This window comes from Monodelphis domestica, chromosome 1 (genome assembly GCF_027887165.1).
Source record: "Monodelphis domestica isolate mMonDom1 chromosome 1, mMonDom1.pri, whole genome shotgun sequence".
In the NCBI taxonomy this organism is placed as follows: domain Eukaryota; kingdom Metazoa; phylum Chordata; class Mammalia; order Didelphimorphia; family Didelphidae; genus Monodelphis; species Monodelphis domestica.
In genome coordinates this window covers 258604742-258631565 of record NC_077227.1, presented here as the reverse complement: position 1 = coordinate 258631565, position 26824 = coordinate 258604742, and the positions used below count along the sequence as shown (strand labels likewise).

Below are 26824 nucleotides of genomic sequence, written 5' to 3'. Positions count from 1 at the left end.
TTTTGCTTCATTTTACTAAGGAACCTCAGAAGGTTTTTTTTTAATGACCTTCCCCAGTTTTTAAAATATTAGGACTACTAAAATTTAAACTAAAAAAAGATTGGTTCATGACTCCATGTAGTAAAAATTTCCAAGTTATGTAACAACATTGAATTGTAAAGTGGTTGGATATATGCATTTCAATTTATGGCTTCTTTTTACCTTCTCTGCAGGGTTTGTGCCTTACCTTATTGCTTCTCGCCATCTTCAAGAAAGCATTGCCAGCTCTTCCAATCTCTATCACCTTTGGGCTTGTTTTCTATTTTGCCACAGATTACCTTGTGCAGCCTTTTATGGACCAGCTAGCATTCCATCAGTTTTATATCTAGCACATTGCAAATTAGAATCCTATGGATTTTTCTCCTCTGACTGTAGTAAAATCTGGAGAGGACAAAAAAAGTTTTCCTCTGCCCTCATGGAACAGTTTCAAGAATCCTAGCTGGACTCATTGCAACTTTCTGCCAGGTTTTTTTTTTTTTTGGTGAGACTTGCCTCCTTGGACACTGAAAAGCACTTCTACAGTAAATGGTTTTAAATATGTTGATTTTTGCTATGAGAAGCTACCTGGATTTGTGGAATAGAAATAGAAGAACAATAAACCAAAAAGTTGCCAATGCTTCCACTAGCAATTATCCCTTGGTCACAGGTAGATATTGTCAACACTACAGACTCTCAGGACTACTCTTGCCAAGAGGTTAAAGGAGGGAAGTTGTTCAACCAAACAGTAATCTTTATCTGAACCCATGTTGGAAAAGTGACCCAATAAATCTGTATTAGTTAAGTGTTGAACCATTTGGGAGTATCACCAGGTGAACAGACATCTGCAGCCAAATGGAATGAAGAAAAGGGAGGCAACTTGCCACTTCCAGACTTTTATGCTAAAAGTTCAAGCCATTTTCAAGTAAGAGCATCTCTTCCGCATTGGATCAAGCCAGGGGCTTCGGCAGATTTTAATGATTTATGTTCTCAAGCACTGAAATTTTCACTTTTCACTTTTGCCATTTCTTCCTAACCTCAATCTGAAGTCATTTGTGCTAGTCAATCTCAAAGGACTTTGGTTCAAGATTCAGTAGATATTGGTGGTAAGGGCACTGTCATTCAAAGCTTGTTCCTTGCCAGTGTTCTCAGAATGCTTCTGGATATTCTGCTAAATTTCTAGCATTTTTTTTCTGTGTTAGCAACTTTCAATTAATATTTTTATTTTCCAACAGACATATCATTCCAAGTTCACTTTTTCCCACATATCTTTCTTATTTCTCTCTTCAACCCAACCTGCATGTAATTCTCCTGCCCAAGCAAGTATGACAGATAAACCTATCATGGCAATAGATAACCCAGTTATTTTAAGATTTTATCTCAAGCATGCTTGTGTGCTTGTAAATTGCTGCGGTTAACTTTTTTATTGTAATTTCTTTACAAATACACAGACTCCATCAAAAGTTTGTAGTCAAAAGCTCTGGGGAATTCAAACAAAATATAATGCTTGGTGATACTCTTCCTTTCCTGGTTTCTCTCTTAGTCCAACTCGGTGTTCCTGGCAGCTGTTGAGAATTAGAATGAACTGCTGAAGGCAAATTATTTTTTTAGGTAGTTTATGAATCAGTTTTGTTTAGCAAGGTTAGAGACTAGCGTGTAGAAAGAGACGTTATTTTTAAGAGACATTATTTTTAATCTACAAGCTTGACCTGTGAAGGATCATGGTGTTAGGAGAAAAAGTCACCAATGAGGGAAGAAGAAAGAGGCGTCACACAACTAATAGGGCAAAACAAACCAAATGCTGAAGAGCAGATATCAAATCATTATCAAAAACCTTACAATTGGTTTCTTGTGGTTAAGCCTCTCCTGTTGCAGGTTATTTCAAAGTATCTTTGTTTGAATTTGGGACAGTGAAGACAGTGGCTTAAGCAACAGTGGAATTCAGGTTCTATACAAATATGCCAAACAAACAAAAATCTGATGACCTGTCCTTTCTAGAGGTAATATCTCTAACTAAGTCTGTGTGTGTAGACAGGGCACAAACTCTGTCAGCCCTCTTTACCTCAGAGAACCCTCAGCTCTAGTGGTCAGGCTGTGATCCAGAAGAATGAGGCCGTGCTGTGGCCCAAGAATGGCCAGTATCATCTCTACTGCCCAGCATGTCTCTGCTCTAGCTGGGATGTATTTTCTAGATTGGGGTAATTCCGTTTGGGGCTTGGAATATATGCTCTGTCTTTGGGTGGCTTTGCTGGTTTATTATGGTATTAAGTAAAATGTGTGTATTCATTTGGTTTGGGATTTTGTGTTCAGATAATGCCTTTATAGCTAAAAACTTGCTTATATTAGATTGTTTTGGGAACTTCAAGGGAAATGAAGGTTGCAAAGAGAAAGGATAAGTCTCAGAAAGTTTGATTGTTTTGCTTTTTAAAAATTTTAATATTTTCTTCATTTAGTACTTTTCTCTCAGGCTTCTCTCCTTTCTTTTCTCCCAATTAAATACTTTACAGAAGGGATAGGAGGGATATTATCTCCTGGAGTTTTGCCTATGACTCTGAAGTGCCACACACACGCACACATGCGCACCCAGTTCATGATCTCAGGCATCACTTCAGTGAAGCATTAAGTGGGTTCTTAAAATTTCCAAATACTCTGTATAAGTTTTTATTTCAAACTAAGATTCATCCAAGAGAAATTTAGAGGAGAGAGAGAGAGGAGAGAGTGTATGTGGGGGGGAGGGGGCGTGCATGCGCAGGTGTGTGCGCCATCCTGTGCTCTATTTTACCCCCTTGAAAGGATTATAATGCTACATGCAAATCTGAACTGTTTCTGAACCAAGTTGCATAACAACAGATAGACCATTATATGTTTCATTAAATGGAACCAAGAATATCAGCAGCATGAATTTAACCCCCAGACTCTCTGAGGACAAGTTTGGAGATTCCAGCATATCAGATTATGAGTCTTTCATAATGAAAAATTAATTAGGTCACAGTTTGGAGCAGAGAAAATTCCAGATACACACTTGAAATTCATTCAGGGATGGGCAGCCACAGAATTCGTCCCTTTAATTGTGGATCTGGATATAACTACCAGTTGGGCTTTTCCATTCTATTCCACCACCTATTGAATTAATTAACCAGCAAAGTGCAAGAAATTCTTAAGTCAGATGGATTATAAGTTTGTAAAATTCCCCTTAAAAAAAAAAAGTTCAGATAATAGAAAAAATGGGAGATATGCATCTAGTTTTGATGCAAAACATATTTACAAAATAAAAACATATATATTTATGTAGAAAATAGTTCACAGGATGTAAAATTGATAATATTTGATGCCTAAGACTAGAAGTCACAGCTTTTTTTTTTCTGGCTTGGTATATTATCCTATTTCTTCAAGGCTGTTTCTATCCTTTCTTCTTTTGGATATATTTAGTTATGTTTTTTTTACCATATTGACCTTTTTTTTTTTTAAACAAACTTCCCTGTCCTATTATAGAACCTTCCTACTAAAAGTTAAGCTTAACCACCCTCAGAACAAATTGCATACACCATAGATTTTTATTGACTTATTTTCCATTCAGAAAAGTGGAAATCTTGACCCTTGCAGAGCAACTTGGAAGAAAAGTGTGAAAAAAGTAAGGGATTTATGATTAATTATCCACCCATAAAAGCAATGGCTAAATACATGATTTAATTCCTGAATGTGGGATTTCCTCCTGTATGTCATTTGCATCTAAGCATCTCCTAAAGAGTCACTAGGGCTGCAGACAATACTGGATTATATTTGGCTTTGCTCTGATACTGCTGCCCCAACGATCTCAAAGCACTTGTCATACATTCTATCTGTAACCCAACTTGCAAAAGGGGAAATAAAAAATTAAGCAAGTAAGTGAAGTCAGGTGATGTTGGAAACAGAACTAGAACTGCGTTCTGTGATTCCTGACTACAAGTTCCTTGTTTTATTCACTAGGCTGTGCTCAATCAGCATAATTTTTTTCCTGCAAGGAGGCTACACTACTTTGGACTTTTCTAACTTCTTCAAGAGATTCGCTTGAAAAATGTCAATTTCCTCTTTTCTAAAATGCGGATAACTTTAAACTCTTTAAAACATCAGAAACTTTAGGCTTAATGACTGTACTGTAATCTGTAACCACTTTGTCATGGTTGTCCTTAAGGGCTCTTGCCACACGAACACAATTGACACTGAAAATTGCAATAATGCTGTAAGGGCCTTATGTAGCATATGCTGTCACAGCATCTCTACCTGCACCCTCTCTGCATGAGAAACAGGCTCATGAAATGGGTTGTGCTCATTTTGATTTCTCTGAACGAACTGAGGTTTCTCTAAAACTCCTTTATGTCTAAATTTGCCCTTGTCCTGGTATGTGATGGACAGAACCCCATCCTCCTAGCCTCCTTCTTTCCCTGCAGATGCCCTAAACACTGTGTTGGAGAGGAGCTTTCAGAACTGGACAGCTGATCTCCGGATTTCATGGCAGACTTTTATATCTTCAATTTGAGCAAAGAGCATATCTTCATAACATCTTTAAAAATCCCAGAATAGAGGACTTAGAGAAACACTCGCCAACTTTCAACTCTTCGCAGCCCTGTCATAAAAAGAATGGTATCTGAGCAGCTTATGTGGATACCATTATCTGGTGGTCTCCCCCAGTTGGAGGAAGCACCTACCTAAGGAGAGGTAGGCTACAGGTTAGGTACTGCCTTGACCACCAGGAGAGTTATGATCAGAAACCTACCACTTCTAACCTGCTGTACTTGAAAGCTGCTTCCTGCTAACATGATTCAATGCTTCTGACTACCAAGCAGTTTCAGAATATCTCAGAAAGAGGTACCACTTCCTTGTCACTTACTCAATCATTAATATGAAGAGATAGTCAGATCCGTCCTTGAATGTGCCTGACTAGAGCTTCAGGTTGAACTATGCAGCTGGAAGTTTCCTTCTTTGGACATTTTCCTTTTCAAAAGAACAAGTATTTATTGGAACCATTGGCAGCAGCTTCACAACTTTGAATCATGCAGTGGTAGCTACAAAGTTGTCCATGCTGCCGCAGTAGCTTGGTTTTACAATGCAATTGGGCATGCTGGAATATGGACTTTATTGGGATTCCTTTACTCTCAAGTGTTTGCTGTTTTGTTTTTATTTCTACAGACACTGATTTGTACATAATCCAAAAAGAATGTGAAAACATCTTTTTGTAACACCTTTCAAATTCTTGATAAGATAAAATTTTGATAGATTGCAAATTTTCCTGTATTTGTCAGAATAATAAATTAAAGATCGCATGAATCTTATCTGCTAGTTTTCTTGCCTTAAGTAATATAGTATAGAAATATTGGAACAATACAGAAATGAATGTGAAGTGGATCAGAAGCCCATTAAGTTAGTATTATATAGCAAGCTCTATTTCCAAAGGGTACAAATTTATAGGTGTTCATTAAAAGACTTATTTCCTTAAAGATCTCTTTCTTCAAACTTGTTTTCTGGGGGAAAAGAATTTTTTTTTATAAAAACTTTTCTTACCATAATTTAGAGACATTATCAAAAATATAAGAAAAATAATAATGTCTGAAATAACACTGCATGAAGATTTATCACAATGCAGATTTTTCTTAAGCTAGAGGAATATTTTTAGTTGGGATCTATTCTGTAAATCATAGCAACAAGAACACTCAATACAGGTTTTATTGATCTGACAGTACACTGAATTTCCATCCACTCCCCCTGCCTCTTCTCCCAAACATAACACTTCTCTTTGCTCAATAGTGAATGACATCCACTTTGAGTCATATTCTGCTAGGAAGAAAACTAAAGGGAAGTTATACTCTTTAAGAAGAAGGAAGCTAGGGAGTAGATGAGCTCTTGGCTTCTTTTTGCTAAGAGTATTTTGAAGATTAAGCAGACTATAACTCCTTCCACTGGCAGATGACACAATTTATTAAAGTCTTATGGAGGTAGTCTTGCTGATAGTCTATTAACTTAATTCAAACACTTCAAAACTTAATTCAAAGTACCTACTATATGTTAAGCACTGGAAATACACAAAAAGTAAAGTCCTCTACCTCAAGCTTATGTTTTATTGAGAAAATTCAATTTGAAGAGGGAGAGAATACTACCAACTGAAGTGGGGAGGAGGATTAGGTAGGGTTTGACAGAAGAAGCTGCCTCTGAGCTGAACCTTCAGAGGTTTTCTGGGACAGAAAAGAAAAAAAAGTTCATTCCAGGCATAGGGGGTGGCTTGTGTAAATACCCAGCAATAATGTGGAATATCAAGTTTAGAGAAAGATAGTTGCTCAGTCTGGTTAGGTATGAAAGGAGGAATAAATTGGAGCCAAATTATGGAAAGACAACTCTGTTGGAAGAGTTTGTGTTTTCCCCCCATGTTAGAATCAATGCTGTATATTGGTTTCAAGGCAGGAGAATGGTAAGGGGTAGGCAATAGGATTTGTGACTTGCCCAGGGTCACACAGGTAGGAAATGTCTAAGGTCAAATTTGAACCCAGGACCTCTTGCCTCTAGACGGCGCTTTATCTGCTGAGCCACCCTGTTGGCCCCTAATTTGTGTTTAAATGTCACGGCAATAAAGACTTACTGGAGGCTTTTCAGTAGTGTAGTCACATTGGACCTGTGCCTTAAAGTTGTTTTGTGAAATCTGCAAGTGGAAGGTCTGGGGTGGTTTGCCACCCCAGAGGGTGATTAGGAGTTGATTAAAATAGTAAAAATAAAGGGTGACATAGAATGAGAGAAATGGAGGTAGAGTTGACAAAAATTGGCAGCAGAATGAATGGGTGCAGGGAGAAGGGAGGAATCGAGGGCAACCCAAAGTTATGAACTCGAGTGACCCAGAAGAGGCTTTTGTTGGCCAGGGGCCCAGACAGTGGTATATATTCATGTCCTAATAATATCTGTAGATACAAGTGCTCAGACATGTAAAATGGGGCAGGACAGAGTTAAGAAGGGAAAGGATTGAAAATAGATTTCCTCACTTGACCTGTGCCGGGTATTTTGTAGCTATTCAATATCGGTCTTTATGCATATGAGGAATAGATAGCTATATAAAATAAATGAATATATGTAGCCAAGACACATGATTTCATCATTTTAAAAGGTCCTATTATGGAGATTTTCCCCACCAATGCAGATTAGCACCTTCTCTCTAAACTATAGTCTTAGTGAATTGCCTAATGAGCTTAAGGCCAGTCAATCAACAAATATGAAGTGGTTTATTATATCCTGGGTACTATGCTAAGTTTTGGGGGGAAAAGAAAATCAAAACTGTTCCTGACTTCAGGGACTTTACATTTGGATGGGGACCATAACATGCTCAGTCTCTCACTACCCAGTTCTTGGTCACAGATCCTGGGAGACTCGAGGAGACAGGTCTGTGTCTGGGGGGAGGGTGGGGGCATTCCAGAGTCAAGGACTGGTCATGGATCTTAGGCTATGTTCTGAGCAAGGAGCAAGTTCAGAAGCAAACAGCTGACTCCAGGAACAGAGCAGAATCTTATTTCTCACTGCTAGCCCAGTCTGAAACTTGCGGCAGAGCAATCAGGGCAGGGAGCCCCACGCCAAAGGAGAGCCCACAGTTCTGTCACTCAACATGAGCTTTCCAGTTTGCTAATACTGGCAGATTTGCTTTCCAGCTTTCTGAGAGTGACTGCTGGAACTCAAACTGTGGCAAGCTGACTGTGACCAACTGAGAAAAAGGAGCCTGGGCGTTGTATTTCAAGAAATCGCAAAAGAAAACTGCCCAGATCTCTCAAGGAGAGGGCAAAGCAAAAATGGAATCATTCCTCTGGTCACCATCCCAAAGAAACCCCCAAACAAATATTCCCAGGAACATTATGGCACAAATTCAGAGCTTCCAGGTCAATTGGAAACTCTTACAAGCAGCCAGAAAGAAAAGAATCCAAGTACCAAGTAGCCAGAGTGAGAATTACACATGATTTAGGAGCCACCACTATAAAGGAACAAAGAGCTTGGAATATATTTCAGAGGGCAAAAGATACAAGCTTACTACCAAAGTAGCTTACCCAACAAAACAGTATAATTCTATAGGCAGGGAAATGGATCTTTAGTGAAATAGAGTACTTTAAAGAATTCCTAATGCAAAGACCAATACACACAGGTAAACATGAGCATGCAATCATTAAGAGACTAAAGGAGAAACTTTATATTCTAATATGGGAAATATGTGGCCCCTCAGAATTCTGTTATCAGGGATCATACAGGAAATATAAGAAGACAGAGGGCCAGGAAGTGGTCCTGTGATGACTTGATTGCCTTAAAAGAAGAAGAAAAAAGGGAATAGGAAAGGAATAGACTGGGCTGGAGAAAGGGAGAGGAAATTGGAGGGAAATTATCTCATCATTGAGGTGTTCAGTTAGAAGACCCTTAAAGAAGCAAGTGAGGGAAGTAGGTGACCCCTGAGCCTCACTCATCTGAACTGATTAAAGGAGGGAAGAATACATGCACACACAGAATTAGAAATAGAAACATTCACTCAATTGGAAAACATTAAGATTAATTAAGGAGAAGATTAAGAATTAGTCCAAAGCAAAACACTATGTAGGTTGGATCAAGGAGAGGGATTTAAAGAAAAAGAACTGATTCTGGATGAGGGAAAAAGACAGGAGCAGAAACAGATTACAGTAAACCTGGGGCAGTGGGGCTGAGCAAACTCCTAGCTTAGGCAACTAGATGGCACAGTATAGAGAACTGGGACAAGAATCAGGAAGCCCTGAATTCAAATCCAAACTTGGACACTTCCCAGCTGTGGAGCTTACAATTTCCTCAAGTGTAAAATTGGGATAATACCACCTATTTGCCAGAACTTTTGGAGGATGAAATGAAATACAGTTTGTTAAAGTGCTTAGTGCAGTACCTGGCACATTGCAGAAGTTAAGTAGCTCCGATCCTAGGAGGAAAGTGGGATCTTGGTTCCACTATCTAAACCAGCCTGAAGAGAAATAACCAGAGTAAGAACCCCAGACCAAGGGAAGCATGCAGTTCTGTTGTTCTGAATCAGCAGAACATCCTATATGAAAGGGACTGTGTCTAATAATATTCTGTGAAATGAAAACTTCCAGAAACATCATAGCCAAAATCCAGAACTTCCAGATCATAGGGAAAATACTACATAGTGATAGTAGTAGTCTCACGGTGACCAAGAATGACAATTGTCTTTGTGTGTTTTCATCTACAGTGTACCCCTCATATGTCTTTGAAGTCCAAAGATTGAGGCGCAGAGTTTGTGGCTGTGAATCTTGAAATTTCTCAGACTTGTGAATGTTAAAAATTTCCCCATCAGGGAACTCTCAATTGGAACAATTCCCTACTGGGAACATTCCCCATTTAAAATGTGAGAACTCTACTTGGATCAGAAAAGAAACCTCTACTCCACCCTTACTTAAGACTGCTTTAGGGGAGAAAACTCCTTGCTAAACAATGAAAGTACTTAAACCCATACTTATAATGAGGCAAAAAGTTCTTTAAGCCATGCCTATTTTTAGAATTAATACAATGGGGTGCTAAGTACCTATTAAAGGTCAGGCAACTTGTAAACTTACCAGGAGCAAAGAGGTGAAAACTTATTCAGAAGTTTTTTCTGGTACAAACTTACTAAAGGGATTAGTCGACCCAGCAGTGTTTTTAGAATGAGTTGTCCTTTGGAAAACGTCTACTGTCATTGGTAGATGTAAGGACTTAGGGGAGGTGACATAGGAGAAAACCCCCTATATAAGAAAAAGCAGAATCTCTTGAAAGGGAATCCTTTTGGAGAATCGCTTGAGGAGAATCTCTTGAGGAGAGGCTCTGGAGAAGGGAAGCTCTTGGAGGACAATCTCTAAGGAGATCTCTCTGGAGCTCCTCTGAGGGGACTCTGTCCCTCTGGAGGCTCTTGAGAGAGGCCCTTTGAAACAGTCTGCTGGAAGGCTCTTTGAGGAGGACTCTGACTGGAACTCTCTCTGAGGAGACTCTGTCACTAGAATCCTTGCTTAGACCTTGTGGTGAGTGATAAAAGACTGACTGACTGATCTCTCTCTCTTAAGACTCAGGTCTAGGCCATGTTGGCTTAAGGCCCTTCATATTTATTTCCTTTTTCTCTATTTCTCTCTTTCTTTAATTCCTCATTGTATTATTAATTAAATTCTCTATAAAACCCAGTTGACTTGGGTATATTCATAATTGGGAATATTTCCCTGGTGACCACCTTATATTTGATTTAAAACCAAGACCCTGTAGTGAAACATATTTTCTGCGGGCACAATTTACTCACCCACTCTTATATCTATCACAATTTAAGTCTTCCACTATTTTACTCACTACAGTTTATGTCTCCAACCATTTTAATTATTACAGTTTATGGCATCCACTCTTTTAAATGCCACAGTTTATGACAGACAACTTTTTTTAAATATTACATGGCTTCATAAAAACTTCTAACAAAGGTTTAATTACTCAAATTTACAAAGAGCTAAATCAATTGTACAAAAAATCAAGCCATTCTCCAATTGATAAATGGGCAAGGGACATGAACAGGCAGTTCTCAGCCAAAGAAATCAAAACTATTAATAAGCACATGAAAAAGTGTTCTACATCTCTTATAATCAGAGAGATGCAAATCAAAACAACTCTGAGGTATCACCTCACACCTAACAGATTGGCTAACGTAACAGCTATGGAAAGTAATGAATGTTGGAGGGGATATGGCAAAGTTGGGACAGTAATTCATTGCTGGTGGAGTTGTGAATTGATCCAACCATTCTGGAGGGCAATTTGGAACTATGCCCAAAGGGCGATAAAAGACTGTCTGCCCTTTGATCCAGCCATACCACTGCTGGGCTTGTACCCCAAAGAAATAATAAGGAAAAAGACTTGTACAAGAATATTCATAGCTGGGCTCTTTGTGGTGGCCAAAAATTGGAAAATGAGGGGATGCTCTTCAATTGGGGAATGACTGAACAAATTGTGGTATATGTTAGTGATGGAATACTATTGTGCTAAAAGGAATAATAAAGTGGAGGAATTCCATGGGGACTGGAACAACCTCCAGGAAGTGATGCAGAGTGAGAGGAGCAGAACCAGGAGGACATTGTACACAGAGTCTGATACACTGTGGTACAATCGAAGGTAATAGACTTCTCCATTAGAGGCAATGCAATGATCCTGAACAATCTGCAGGGATCTAAAAAACACTATCCACAAGCAGAGGATAAACCGTGGGAGTAAAAACACCGATGAAAAGCAACTGCTTGAATACAGGGGTGGAAGGGATATGACTGAGGAGAGACTCTAAATGAACACTCTAATGCAAATACCAACAACATGGAAATGGGTTTGAATCAAGAACACATGTGATACCCAGTGGAATCGCGCGTGGGCTATGGGAGAGGTGGTGGGAGGGGGGAGAGGGAAGAAAAGAAAATGATCTTTGTTTCCAATGAACAGTGTTTGGAAATGACCAAATAAAAATTAAAAAAAATTAAAAAATAATAAATATTACATGGCACATGGGGCATGGGACGCCAGTTGTTACGGGAGGTGCGGTTGTGGCCTGGTGTCGGTGTTCACGCGCAGCGGCAAGACGTCGACGTCGCTCATCTTCAAAGGTGGTGGCGGCGTGGTTAATGTGGGCTCGCCAGCTGCTTCTGTCAGAGGCAGCGAGTTCTAGTTGCTTTGGTGTCATGCCAGCCCACTTCAAGTTGGACTTTAGCTGATCCTTGAATCTTTTCTTTGGTTGGCCTTGTTTCCTGAGTCCAGTTGACAGTTCACCATAGAATACCTGTCTTGGTATTCGCTGTGGGTCCATGCGGATGACGTGTCCAGACCATCATAGCTGGGTTTTGAGGACCAGGACTTCGATGCTGGTGGAGTTGACTCTGTCGAGGACTTCCTGGTTGGTGATTCGGTCCTGCCATCGGATCCTCATGATTGACCGGAGAGAGCGTTGGTGGAATTGCTCCAGCTGTTTCATGTGCTTCCGGTACAGTGTCCATGTCTCACAACCGTACAGGAGCGAGCTGAGGACCACTGCGTTATACACTTTGAGCTTCATCGCAGTGCTTACACCGCTGTGTTGGAGGACTTTAGAGCGCAGCCGCCCGAGTGCTTGGCTGGCCTTTTGGATCCTGGCATTAATCTCATGGTCTAGGGACCCGTCGTTGGCGATGGTGCTGCCCAGGTACTTGAAAGTGTTGACGTTAGAAAGCTGCGTGCTGTCGATTGTAATGCACAGCTGGTTCGTTGGCCTCCCTGGTGCAGGTTGGAACAGCACCTCTGTTTTGCTGAGGCTGATAGTCAGGCCAAACAGTTTTGTTGCGGTGGAAAACCTGTCCACAATGGTTTGGAGATGATTTTCTTGATGGGCCATGAGAGCACAGTCATCTGCAAAGAGAGCTTCCAGGATGAGTCTCTCTGTTGTCTTTGTTTTTGCGGTCAGGCAGTGAAGGTCGAATAGTGAGCCATCCAGTCGGTATTTGATGTAGACGCCCAGATTTAGATCCATCACAGCATGTCATAATACTTGGGTGAAGTATAGGTTGAATAGTACCAGAGCGAGGACACAGCCTTGTTTCACGCCATTGGAGATGTTGAAGCGATTGGAAGTCTTTCCACCAGATAGGACTTCCCCTGTCATGTCGACATGAAAGAGCTGGATCAGTTTGACGAATTTTGCTGGGCAACCGAGCTTGCTGAGTATCACCTACAATGCGTCCCTGTTCACTGTGTCGAACGCCTTTGTCAGGTCTATGAAGACAATGTAGAGACTCAGGTTCTGCTCAAGGCATTTTTCCTGCATTTGCCTCACCATGAAGACAATGTTGATGGTGCTGTGATCTGGTCAGAAGCCACATTGTGATTCAGGCAGGTTCTGCTCTGAAACAGATGACAGGTTACCAGCAGTGGAGAGTAGTGAGATGCCTCTGTAGTTGCCACAGGCTGCTCGTGAGCCTTTGTTCTTGTATAGGGCTACGATGGAGGCATCTTTGAGTTCTGGGGGCATGTCTTCCTCTTACCATATGCTGGTTAGCACTATGTGGAATGCCTGAAGCGCCTTTCCATTTAAGGCCTTGTACACCTCGGTTGGGATCCCGTCTTTACCAGGTGCCTTGCCTGCACTCATTTGTTTAATGGCTTTTTGGATTTCCTCTATTGAAGGAGGGACATCAAGTTGTTCAATGGTGTGGTTTTGAGGGATCTGGTCAAGGGCGCTTTGGTTGACTGAAGAAGGTCAGTTGAGAAGCTGACTGAAGTGTTCTTTCCACCTGTTGCTGAAGCCTTTTTTGTCTTTTATGAGAATGTCACCATCAGAGGATAGCAAGGGAGTGATGGTGGGTTGTTTTTTTTTAAACATTATTTTATTTGGTCATTTTCATACATTATTCATTGGAAACAGATCATTTACTTTTCTTTCCCGCTCTCCCCCACCACCCCTTCCCTAGCTGACATGCGATTCATCTGGGTATCACATGTGTCCTTGCTCTGAACCCATTTCCTTGTTGTTGGTATTTGCATTAGGGTGCTCATTTAGCGTCTCTCCTTGATCATGTCCCCTCAACCTCTGTAGTCAAGCAGTTGCTTTTTCTCGGTGTTTTTACTCCCTCAGTTTGTCTGCTTGAGGATAGTTTTTTTTTTTTTCTGGTAGATCTGGTAGATCTGGACAATGTTCAGGGACATTGTAAAGCCATTACTGGAGAAGTCCATTACATTCTCTTGTACCACAATGTGTCAGTCTCTGTGTACAATGTTCTCCTGGTTCTGCTACTCTCACTCTGCATCACTTCCTGGAGGTTGTTCCAGTCTCCATGGAATTCCTCCACTTTATTTTATTTTTTTTAATTTTTATTTGGTCATTTCCAAACATGATTCATTGGAAACAAAGATAATTTTCTTTTCTTCCCTCCCCCCCTCTCCCACCACCTCTCCTATAGCCCATGCGCAATTCCATTGGGTATCACATGTGTTCTTGATTCAAACCCATTTCCATGTTGTTGGTATTTGCATTAGAGTGTTCATTTAGAGTCTCTCCTCAGTCATATCCCCTCCACCCCTGTATTCAAGCAGTTGCTTTTCATCGGTGTTTTTACTCCCACGGTTTATCCTCTGCTTGTGGATAGTGTTTTTTAGATCCCTGCAGATTGTTCAGGATCATTGCATTGCCTCTAATGGAGAAGTCTATTACCTTCGATTGTACCACAGTGTATCAGACTCTGTGTACAATGTCCTCCTGGTTCTGCTCCTCTCACTCTGCATCACTTCCTGGAGGTTGTTCCAGTCCCCATGGAATTCCTCCACTTTATTATTCCTTTTAGCACAATAGTATTCCATCACCAACATATACCACAATTTGTTCAGCCATTCCCCAATTGAAGAGCATCCCCTCATTTTCCAATTTTTGGCCACCACAAAGAGCCCAGCTATGAATATTCTTGTACAAGTTTTTTCCTTATTATCTCTTTGGGGTACAAACCCAGCAGTGGTATGGCTGGATCAAAGGGACAAAGTCTTTTATCGCCCTTTGGGCATAGTTCCAAATTGCCCTCCAGAATGGTTGGATCAATTCACAACTCCACCAACAATGCATTAATGTCCCTACTTTGCCACATCCCCTCCAGCATTCATTACTTTCCTTTGCTGTCATGTTGACCAATCTGCTAGGTGTGAGGTGATACCTCAGAGTTGTTTTGATTTGCATCTCTCTGATTATAAGAGATGTAGAACACTTTTTCATGTGCTTATTAATAGTCTTGATTTCTTTGGCTGAGAACTGCCTGTTCATGTCCCTTGCCCATTTTTCAATTGGAGAATGGCTTGATTTTTTGTACAACTAGTTTAGCTCTTTATAGATTTGAGTAATTAGACCTTTGTCAGAGGTTTTTGTTATGAAGATTGTTTCCCAATTTGTTGCTTTCCTTCTAATTTTAGTTGCATTGGTTTTGTTTGTATAAAACCTTTTTAATTTGATGTAGTCAAAATTATTTATTTTGCATTTTGTGACTCTTTCTAAGTCTTGTTTGGTTTTAAAATCTTTCCCTTCCCAAAGATCTGACATGTATACTATTCTGTGTTCATCTAATTTACTTATAGTTTCCTTCTTTATATTCAAGTCATTCACCCATTCTGAGTTATGTTGGTGTAGGGTGTGAGGTGTTGATCCAAACCTAATCTCTCCCACACTGTCTTCCAATTTTCCCAGCAGTTTTTATCAAATACTGGATTTTTGTCCCAAAAGCTGGGGTCTTTGGGTTTGTCATAGACTGTTTTGCTGAGGTCATTTACCCCAAGTCTATTCCACTGATCCTCCTTTCTGTCTCTTAGCCAGTACCAAATTGTTTTGATGACTGCTGCTTTGTAATATAGTTTGAGGTCTGGGACTGCGAGGCCCCCATCACTTGTGTTTTTTTTTTCCATTATTTCCCTGGATATCCTTGATCCTTTGTTATTCCAAATGAACTTTGTTATGGTTCAGTAAAATTCAGTAAAATAGTTTTTTGGTAGTTCAATGGGTATGGCACTAAATAGATAAATAAGTTTGGGTAGGATGGTCATTTTTATTATATTAGCTCGTCCCACCCCCATGAGCAATCAATGTTTTTCCAATTGTTTAGATCTAGTTTTAATTGTGTGGAGAGTGTTTTGTAGTTGTGTTCATATAGTTCCTGTGTGTGTCTTGGCAGATAGATTCCTAAGTATTTTATATTGTCTCGGGTGACTTTAAATGGAATTTTTCTTTCTAATTCTTGCTGCTGAACTGGGTTGGAGATATATAGAAATGCTGATGACTTATGTGGGTTTATTTTGTATCCTGAAACTTTGCTAAAGTTGTTGATTATTTCTTTTTTTAAAAAAAATAATATTTTATTTGATCATTTCCAAGCTTTATTCATTAAAGACAAAGAACATTTTCTGTTCCTCCCCCCCACCCCCAGCTGACGCATGATTCCACTGGGTATCACATGTGTTCTTGATTCGAACCCATTGTCATGTTGTTAGTATTTGCATTAGAGTGTTCGTTTAGAGTCTCTCTGTCATGTCCCCTCAACCGCTGTAGTTGGGGAGTTGCTTTTCCTTGGTGTTTCTACTCCCATAGTTTGTCCTCTGCTTATGAATAGTGTTTTTTCTCCTAGATCCCTGCAGATTGTTCAGGGACATTATACCGCCACTAATGGAGAAGTCCATTACGTTCGATTATACCACAGTGTATTAGTCTCTGTGTACAATGTTCTCCTGGTTCTGCTCCTTTAGCTCTGCATCACTTCCTGGAGGTCGTTCCAGTCTCCATGGAATTCCTCCACTTTATTATTCCTTTTAGCACAATAGTATTCCATCACCAACATATACTACAATTTGTTCAGCCATTCCCCAATTGAAGGGCATCCCCTTGTTTTCCAATTTTTGGCCACCACAAAGAGCGCAGCTATGAATATTTTTTTTTAATATATTTTATTTGATCATTTCCAAGCATTATTCGTTAAAGACATAGATCATTTTCTTTTCCTCCCCCCCACCCCCCATAGCCGATGCGTAAGTCCACTGGGCATTAGATGTTTTCTTGATTTGAACCCATTGCTTTGTTGATAATATTTGCATTAGAGTGTTCATTTAGAGTCTATCCTCTATCATGTCCCCTCAGCCACTGTAGTCAGGCAGTTGCTTTTCCTCGGTGTTTCCACTCCCACAGTTTGTCCTCTGCTTATGGAGAGTGTTTTTTCTCCTGGATCCCTGCAAGTTGTTCAGGGACATTACACCGCCACTAATGGAGAAGTCCATTACGTTCAAGTATACCACAGTGTATTAGTCTCTGTGTACAATGTTCTCCTGGTTCTGCTCCTCTCGCTCTGCATCACTTCCTGGAGGTTGTTCCAGTCTCCATGGAACTTCTCCACTTTATTATTCCTTTTTGCACAATAGTATTCCATCACCAACATATACCACAATTTGTTCAGCCATCCCCCAATTGATGGGCATCCCCTCGTTTTCCAATTTTTGGCCACCACAAAGAGTGCAGCTATGAATATTCTTGTACAAGTCTTTTTGTCCATTATCTCTTTGGGGTACAGACCCAGCAGTGCTATGGCTGGATCAAAGGGTAGACATTCTTTTATCGCCCTTTGGGCATAGTTCCAAATTGCCCTCCAGAATGGTTGGATCAGTTCACAACTCCACCAGCAATGAATTAATGTCCCTACTTTGCCACATTCCCTCCAGCATTCATTACTTTCCTTTGCTGTCATGTTAGCCAATCTGCTAGGTGTGAGGTGATACCTCAGAGTTGTTTTGATTTGCATCTCTCTGATTATAAGAGATTTAGAGCACTTTTTCATGTGCTTATTAATAGTTTTGATTTCTTTATCTGAAAACTGCCTATCCATACCCCTTGCCCATTTATCAATTGGGGAATGGCTTGATTTTTTGTACAATTGATTATACAATTTATAAATTTGAGTAATTAAACCTTTGTCAGAGGTTTCTATGAAGATTTTCCCCCAATTTGTTGTTTCCCTTCTGATCTTAGTTACATTGGTTTTATTTGTACAAAAGCTTTTTAATTTGATGTAGTTGAAATTATTTATTTTACATTTTGTGATTCTTTCTATGTCTTGCTTGGTTTTAAAGCCTTTCCCCTCCCAAAGGACTGACATGTATACTATTCTGTGTTTACCCAATTTACTTATGGTTTCCTTCTTTATGTTTAAGTCATTCACCCATTTTGAATTTATCTTGGTGTAGGGTGTGAGGTGTTGATCTATTCCTAGTCTCTCCCACACTGTCTTCCAATTTTCCCAGCAGTTTTTATCGAATAGTGGATTTTTGTCCCAAAAGCTGGGATCTTTGGGTTTATCGTATACTGTCTTGCTGAGGTCTTTTGCCCCCAGTCTATTCCACTGATCTTCCTTTCTGTCTCTTATCCAGTACCAAATTGTTTTGATGACTGCTGCTTTGTAATATAGTTTGAGGTCTGGGACTGCGAGGCCCCCATCACTTGTGTTTTTTTTCCATTATTTCCCTGGATATCCTTGATCCTTTGTTATTCCAAATGAACTTTGTTATGGTTTTTTCTAAATCAGTAAAGAAATTTTTGGGAGTTCAATGGGTATGGCACTAAATAGATGAATAAGTTTGGGTAGGATGGTCATTTTTATTATATTGGCTCGTCCTATCCATGAGCAGGTAATGTTTTTCCAATTGCTCAAGTCTAGTCTTTGTGTGGAGAGTGTTTTGTAGTTGTGTTCATATAGTTCCTGTGTTTGTCTCGGGACATAGATTCTTAGGTATTTTATTTTGTCTAAGGTGATTTTGAATGGGATTTCTCTTTCTAGTTTTTGCTGCTGAGCTGTGTTGGAGATATACAGGAATGCTGATGACTTATGTGGGTTTATTTTGTATCCTGCAACTTTGCTAAAGTTGTTGATTATTTCAATTAGCTTTTTGGTTGAATCTCTAGGATTCTTTAAGTAGACCATCATGTCATCTGCAAAGAGTGATAACTTGGTCTCCTCCTTGCCTATTTTGATGCCTTCAATTTTTCTTCTCTAATTGCTACTGCTAGTGTTTCTAGTAAAATGTCAAATAGTAGAGGTGATAATGGGCATCCTTGTTTCACTTCTGATCTTATTGGGAATGCATCTAGTTTATCCCCATTGCAGATGATATTAGCTGATGGTTTTAGGTATATATGTTTATTATTTTTAGGAACGACCCTTCTATTCCTATGCTTTCTAGTGTTTTTAATAGGAATGGGTGTTGTATTTTATCAAAGGCTTTTTCTGCATTTATTGAGATAATCATGTGGTTCTTGTTGGTTTGCTTGTTAATGTGGTCAATTATGTGGATGGTTTTCCTAATATTGAACCAGCCCTGCATCCCTGTTATAAATCCTACTTGATCATGGTGGATGACCCTTCTGATCACTTGCTGGAGTCTTTTTGCTAGTATCCTATTTAAGATTTTTGCATCTATATTCATTAGGGAGATTGGTCTATAGTTTTCTTTCTCTGTTTATGACCTGCCTGGTTTTGGAATCAGTACCATGTTTGTGTCATAAAAGGAGTTTGATAGAACTCCCTCTTTGCTTCTTATGTCAAATAGTTTGTATAGTATTGGGATTAACTGTTCTCTGAATGTTTGATAGAATTCACTTGTGAATCTGTCAGGCCCTGGGGATTTTTTCTTAGGGAGTTCTTTGATGGTCTGTTGGATTTCATTTTCTGATATGGGATTATTTAAGAATTCTATTTCTTCTTCTGTTAGTCTAGGTAGTTTGTATTTTTGTATATATTCATCCATATCACCCAAATTGGTGTATTTGCCATATAATTGGGCAAAGTAATTTTTAATGATTGCCTTAATTTCCTCTTCATTGGAGGTGATGTCTCCCTTTTCGTCTTTGATGCTGTTAATTTGCTTTTCTTCTTTACTTTTTTAAATTAGATTGACCAGTACTTTGTCTATTTTGTTTGTTTTTTCAAAGTACCAGCTTCTTGTCTTATTTATTAAACCAATAGTTCTATCACTTTCGATTTTATTAATTTCTCCCTTAATTTTTAGGATTTCTAGTTTGGTTTTCTGCTGGGGGTTTTTAATTTGACCTCTTTCGAGTTTTTTTATTTGCATTTCCAATTGATCTCTGCTCTCCCTAGTTTGTTAATATATGCACTCAGGGATATGAATTTACCTCTGATTACCGCTTTGGCTGCATCCCAAAAGGTTTGAAAGGATGTCTCGCCATTGTCATTTTCCTCGGTGAAATTATTGTTTCTATGATTTCTTCTCTAACTAAACGATTTTGGAGTATCATATTGTTTAATTTCCAATTAGTTTTTGATTTGGTTTTCCATGTACCATTACTGATCGTTATTTTTATTGCCTTGTGATCTGAAAAGGCAGCATTTATTATTTCTGCTTTTCTGCATTTGTATGCCATGTTTCTGTGACCTAATGTATGTTCAGTCTTTGTGAATGTGCCATCTGGTGCTGAGAAGAAGGTGTATTCCTTTTTGTCCCTATTTACTTTTCTCCATATGTCTATTAATTCTAATTTTTCTAAGATTTCATTCACTTCTTTTACCTCTTTCTTATTTATTTTTTGATTTGATTTATCTAAATTTGATAATGGTTGGTTTAAGTCTCCCACTAATATGGTTTTACTGTCTGTTTCTTCCTTCAATTCTCCTAGTTTCTCCAGTAGAAATTTGGGTGCTATATTATTTGGTGCATACATGTTGATTAGTGATATTTCCTCATTATCTAAAGTCCCTTTTAACAGAATGCAATTACCTTCCCTATCCCTTTTAATCAGGTCTATTTTTGCTTTGGCTTTATCAGATATCATGATTGCAACTCCTGCCTTCTTTTTGTCAGTTGAGGCCCAGAAGGTCTTACTCCATCCTTTAATTCTGACCTTTTGGGTGTCTACCCGCCTCATGTGTGTTTCTTGAAGACAACATTTGGTAGGGTTTTGGATTCTAATCCATTCTGCTATTCGTCTACGTTTTATGGGTGAGTTCATCCCATTCATGTTCAAAGTTATGATTGTCACTTGTGGACTCCCTGGCATTTTGATATCCTTCCCTAATTCTAACCTTTCTTCTTCAGCTCTAACTTTTTAATCCAGTGATTTATTTTAAATCAGTCCCCCTTGTCTCCTCCCTTGATATATTTACCTTTCTAGCCCCTCCCTTTTTGTTCCCTCCCCCACCCCCCTCTTCTTCCCTCCCTTTTTTATGTTCCCTCTCCCCCTCCCCCCCTTGGTTTTCCCTTCTTCCTACCCTTGTTGGGTAAGATAGAATTCAAGATCCCAATGGATCTGGATGTTCTTCCCTCTCAGAATTGATTTCCCTGAGAGTAAGGTTTAAGTAAAAACTCTCTTCCTCTCCTTCTTATAGGAGTTTTCTTCCCCTCCCCTTCCCGTGTGAATCTTTGTGTGAGAAAGATTATTCTATTTGGTCTTTCTTTTCCCCCTATTTACACATTACATTTTCCCCACATGTTAGTGTACATAGATTGATATAAATGTAGTCCTTATAGAAGAGAGTTTGGGTAAAAGAAAAAGATAACATGTTTCTCCTTTTCCCTTTCCTTCATATTTCCCTTTTCAGGTATTCCATGCTCTTTGTTTTTCGATATCGAACTTTCCACAGAGCTCTGGTCTTTTCTTTGCAAAAACTTGGAAATCTTCTATTTTATTGAATGCCCATGCTTTCCCTTGGAAGTATATAGTCAGTTTTGATGGGTAGCTGATTCTTGGTTGAAGGCCCAGCTCTCTTGCCTTTCTGAAAATCATGTTCCATGCCTTATGATCATTCAGAGTGGAACTTGCAAGGTCTTGTGTGATCCTGATTGGCATTCCTTTATATCTAAATTGTCTTTTTCTGGCTTCTTGTAGGATTTTTTCTTTTGTTTGAAAGCTTTGGAATTTGGCAGTTACATTCCTGGGAGTTGTCTTTTGGGGATTTAGTGTAGAGGGTGTTCTGTGAGCTCTGTCAGTGGCTGTATTGCCCACTTGTTCTAGAATCTCTGGGCAATTTTCTTTGATTATATCTTGTATTACGATGTAGAGTTTGGTGTTTATTTCTGGCTTTTCTGGAAGTCCAATTATTCTTAAATTATCTCCTCTTCCTCTATTTTCCAAGTCTGTCACCTTGTCAGTGAGATATTTTATGTTCTCTTCTAATTTCTTGATCTTTTGGCTTTGCTTTATTGATTCTTGCTCTTTTACCTGCTCGTTGTCTTCGATTTGCCTAATTCTGACCTTTAAAGCCTGGTTTTCCTTTTCAGTTTTGTCAATCTGGTTTTGTAGATGCGTGAATTTCTTTTGCATTATTTCCCACTTTTCCTCCCAGAAGGCTTCCATCTTTTTGATCATTTCCAATTCAAATTATTCATGGGTTTGTGGAGAGTTTCCATTTCCTTTGGAAGGTTTCGGAGCATTTGCTTGTGTTTCCTCTTCTATCTCCTCTGTATTTTGTATTTTTGCTCCATAAAATGTGTCCAAAGTTGCCCCCTTCTTCTTGTTTTTCTTGGAATTTTGGGGCTTTTGTGCTTCTGTGGAGTTTGCCATCTCTATCCAAGTGGGGAGGAGTAGCTTTTCTTATCTCTGTCTGGTGTTCAGAGGTTTTAGTCCTGGGCAGATTGTCCCTTCTATGCAGTTGTTGTTCTGTCTTCCTGGAGAAGCCAGGAATTGTTGGTGTTTCCTTGTTACTGCCCTCTTCAGTTCCCTCTCAATGCTTCTCTGTTGCCTTACTTCCATGCTCTGAGCCTGGCTCGGCCCTTTCCTCGGGGTGTTTGTTTCTGTGCCTTAGCTGGCCAGGAGAGCCAGCACTCTGAGGGGGGAGGGGACACCACTTCCTGGAGCTCAGAGGCCTCCTGATAAGATTAACTTTCTCTGGGTTGAATTGAGTATGCTTTGAGGCAGGGACCTTGAGACTCAGATGGAAGGATCCAGCCAGGGGGCTGCAGGCCCCCCCGTCTCTTTCTGTTTCCCTGCTGTCTGGGTGCCCCCGTGACTGGGTCAGGTTGTTTTCAGGATGTGGCCTTCAGAATAGCTGGCTCCCGAGGCCCTTTTGCCAGACCTGAGGGTTACTGTTGTTTCAGATGACCCTGTTCTCTGAGGGGGGGGGCGTGGCTTCCTGGAGGTCCTAGGGCTCCTGATAGGATTAACCTTAGACTGAGTATGCCCTGAGGCAGGGACCTTCCGTGAGACTCAGATGGAAGGATTTGGTCAGGGGGTTACAGGCTCCCCCTTCTCTCTCTCTTTCCCTGCTGTATGGGAGCCCCCTCGACTGGGTCAGGTTGTTTTCAGGAAGAGGCCTTAAAGATAGCCAACCCTGAGGCTCTGAGGTTCCCTCTGCTGCCTCGGACTCAGTGCTCTGGGTTGGGGGGATGAGTCCTGGGACCTTCCTTCTTCCTACCCCTTAGGTCCAGGTGATCTCGTGTTCTGGCTTTTGGGGCGGCCGTACCTTTTTATCCAGGTCCAGGTCCAGGAGGAGGATTCCCGGGGTCTATGCTGTTGTTTGTTTTGAATTTTGGTGCCTTAGGAGCATATAGTTTGAGTTCGGTAGGGAAGGGTTTCCGGAGATCTGAACTTTAGCTTTCTCTAAGCCGTCATCTTGACCGGAAGTCCTTGTTGATTATTTCTATTAGCTTTTTGGTTGATTCCCTAGGATTCTTTAAGTAAATCATCATATCATCCGCAAAGAGTGACAGCTTGGTCTCCTCATTGCCAGTTTTAATACCTTCAATTTCTTTTTCTTCTCTAATTGCTACTGCTAGTGTTTCTAGTACAATATTAAATAATAAAGGTGATAATGGGCATCCTTGTTTCACTCCTGATCTTATTGGGAAGGTTTTGAGTTTTTCCCCATTGCAGATGATGTTTGCTGATGGTTTTAGGTATATACTGTTTATTATTTTTAGGAACGACCCTTCTATTCCTATACTTTCTAGTGTTTTCAATAGGAATGGGTGTTGTATTTTGTCAAAGGCTTTTTCTGCGCCTATTGAGATAATCATGTGATTTTGTTGGTTTGCTTGTTGATACGGTCAATTATGTGGATGGTTTTCCTAATATTGAACCAACCTTGCATTCCTGGTATGAATCCTACCTGATCGTAGTGGATAACCCTTGTGATGACTTCCTGGAGTCTTTTTGCTAGTATCCTATTTAAGATTTTTGCATCTATATTCATCAGGGAGATTGGCCTATAGTTTTCTTTCTCTGTTTTTGTCCTGCCTGGCTTTGGGATCAGTACCATGTTTGTGTCGTAAAAAGAATTTGGTAGAACCCCTTCTTGGCTTATTCTGTCGAATAGTTTTTATAGTATTGGGGTTAGCTGTTCTTTGAATGTTTGATAGAATTCATTTGTGAATCTGTCTGGACCTGGGGATTTTTTCTTAGAGAGTTCTTTGATAGCTTGTTCAATTCCTTTTTCTAATATGGGGTTGTTTAGGTAATTTATTTCTTCTTCTTTTAGTCTAGGCAATTTATATTTTTGTAATTATTCATCCATATCACTTAGAGTGCCATATTTGTTGCCATATAATTGGGGCATAGTAGTTTTTAATGATTGCCTTGATTTCCTCTTCATTAGAGGTGAGGTCTTTCTTTTCATCTTAAATACTGTCAATTTGTTTTTTTTTTCTTTCCTTTTTTTAATTAGACTGACTAGTACTTTGTCTATTTTATTTGTTTTTTCAAAGTACCAGCTTCTAGTCTTATTTATTAAATCAATAGTTCTTTGACTTTCAATTTCATTAATTTCTCCTTTGATTTTTAGGATCTCTAATTTAGTCTTCATGTGAGGATTTTTAATTTGTTCACTTTCTGGTTTTTTAATTTGCATGCCCAGTTCATTGACCTCTACCCTTCTTAATTTGTTTATATATGAACTCAAGGATATAAATTTCCCCCTGAGTACTGCTTTGGCTGCATCCCATAGGTTTTGAAAGGATGTCTCACTATTGTCATTTTCTTCAATGAAGTTATTGTTTCTATGATTTGTTCTTTAACTAGCTGGTTTTGGAGAATCATATTGTTTAATTTCCAATTAATTTTTGATTTATCTCTCCATGTACCCTTACTAATTATTATTTTTATTGCATTGTGGTCTGAGAAGGTTGCATTTATTATTTCTGCCCTTTTGCACTTGTTTGCAATGATTTTGTGCCCTAGTACATGGTCAATTTTTGTGAATGTACCATGTGCTGCTGAAAAGAAGATGTATTCCTTTTTGTCCCTATTTATTTTTCTCCATATGTCTACTAACTCTAATTTTTCTAAGATTTCATTTGCTTCTCTCACCTCTTTCTTATTTATTTTTTTATTTGATTTATCTAGTTCGGATAGGTTAAGGTTCAGATCTCCCACTAGTATAGTTTTTCTATCTATTTCATCCTTGAGCTCCTCTAGTTTCTCCTTTAGAAATTTGGATGCTATGCCATTTGGTGCATACATATTGAGTACAGATATTTCCTCGTTGTCTATACTGCCTTTTATCAGGATGTAATTACCTTCCCTATCTCTTTTAACTAGATTTATTTTTACTTTGGCTTTGTCCAATATCATGATTGCTACTCCTGCCTTCTTTTTATCATTTGATGCCCAATAGATTTGGCTCCATCCTCTTACTTTCACCCTATGCGTATCTACCTTCCTCATGTGTGTTTCTTGCAGACAGCATATGGTAGGGTTTTGGATTCTAATCCACTCTGCTATTCGCTTGCATTTTATGGGTGAGTTCATTCCATTCACATTCAGAGTTATGATTACTAGCTGTGTATTTCCCAGCATTTTGATTTCTACTCCTGGTCCTGCCTTTTCTTCTTTCACTATTTCCTTCTACACCAATGTTTGTTTTTAATTAGTCCCCTTAATTCCCACCCTTATTTTACTTCCCTTTCTTCCCCCCTCCCTTCTTATTCCCTCCCTTATTTTCCCCTGTAGTCTTTTTAAAATTTCCCCCCTACCCTCTCACTCCCTTGTACTGCTTACCTCCCCACTAGTCTGTTTTTTACCCTTCTACTCCCCTATATATAGGGCGCAAATCTATTCTCTTCCCCAATGGATTGGAGTGTTCTTCCCTCTTTGGTCAGTTTCAAATATGTAAGAGTTGAGTATTTCCTATCTCCAACCTCTTTACCCTTCCAGTGTGTCGATGTTCTCGCCCCCTCCCACCATGAGCTTCTTTGTGATATATAAATTTACCCCCTTTTTGTTTCTTTTCCCATTTCTTTTAGTCATAACCTCTTTTTTTAGCTTTAGTCGTTTATATATATGTGTGTGTATATATATATACACATACACATGTATATGTATTTATGCATGCATATATCTATATACCTATTTATGTCTTGTCCTTTCATCCTATACAGTTTGTCACTGTTCCCTCTGAGTGTAATTCTTCTAACTGCTCAGGTGATAGCAACAGTTTTTAAGAGTTACCAATGACCTATTTTCTTATAGGGATACATATCATTTTAACTTATTGAGTCTCTTAAAATTTTTTTGTTGTTGTTTTGTTTCTTTTTTTCCCTTCTTTTTTAATTACCTTTTGATGATTCTCTTGAGTTCTGTGGTTGGACATCAAATTTTCTGTTCAGGTCTGGTCTTTTATTTATTAATGCTTGAAACTCTTCTGTTGTGTTGAATGACCATACTTTCCTCTGTAAGAATATAGTCAGTTTTGATGGGTATTTTATTCTTGGTTGTAGACCTAGTTCCTTTGCTTTCCGGAATATCGTATTCCATGCCTTTCGGTCCTTCAGTGTAGATGCAGCCAGATCCTGTGTTAACCTCACCGTGTTTCTGTGGTATCTGAATGGCTCCTTCTTGGCAGCTTGTAATATCTTTTCTTTCATCCAATTGTTTTTGAATTTGGCTATAACATTTCTGGGGGAGGGTTGTTGGGGGTTTGAGCTTCCCTGTCCTCTGGAGGCTTTTGATTGGCTTAAAGTCCAGCAGTCAATGAGGATGGGTGGGGAGCCTGGGCTTCCTTGCATTCTGGAGTCTTTTGATGGGATTAAGTTCAGCTTGGTTGGGCTAGGTTTGCTCTGAGTTCTAAACTTCCTGGACGGCTGGAGCAAATATGGAGGATCTCCAAAGCTCTGGCCAGGCTGCCAGGTTTATGCTCCTTCTAGGCTGCCATCTTGAGTCTGCCTCTAGGTTTCTGTTCTTTCAGAAGACCTTGCTCTCTAAGGAGGGAGGGGTTGTGGCCTCCCTGGGCTCTGAGGGCTCCTGATGGGATTAGGTTCAGCTGGTGTGGGCCAAGTGATCCCAAACCAAAAAACCTCCTCCTCC

General features: G+C 39.5%; 1 protein-coding gene across 3 annotated transcripts in view; it reads left to right on the top strand.

Annotated features, from left to right (window-relative positions):
- Positions 1-5324, top strand: part of PSEN1 (presenilin 1) — a 74525-nt gene extending 69201 nt beyond the window's left edge. For all 3 annotated transcript variants that reach the window (XM_001368184.4, XM_016427518.2, XM_007472874.2), the window contains one exon: positions 213-5324. In XM_001368184.4, the coding sequence (XP_001368221.1) occupies positions 213-368 (156 nt within the window). In that variant the 3' untranslated portion in view covers positions 369-5324. The remainder of the gene's footprint in view (positions 1-212) is intronic.
- The last annotated feature ends 21500 nt before the right edge of the window (positions 5325-26824 follow it).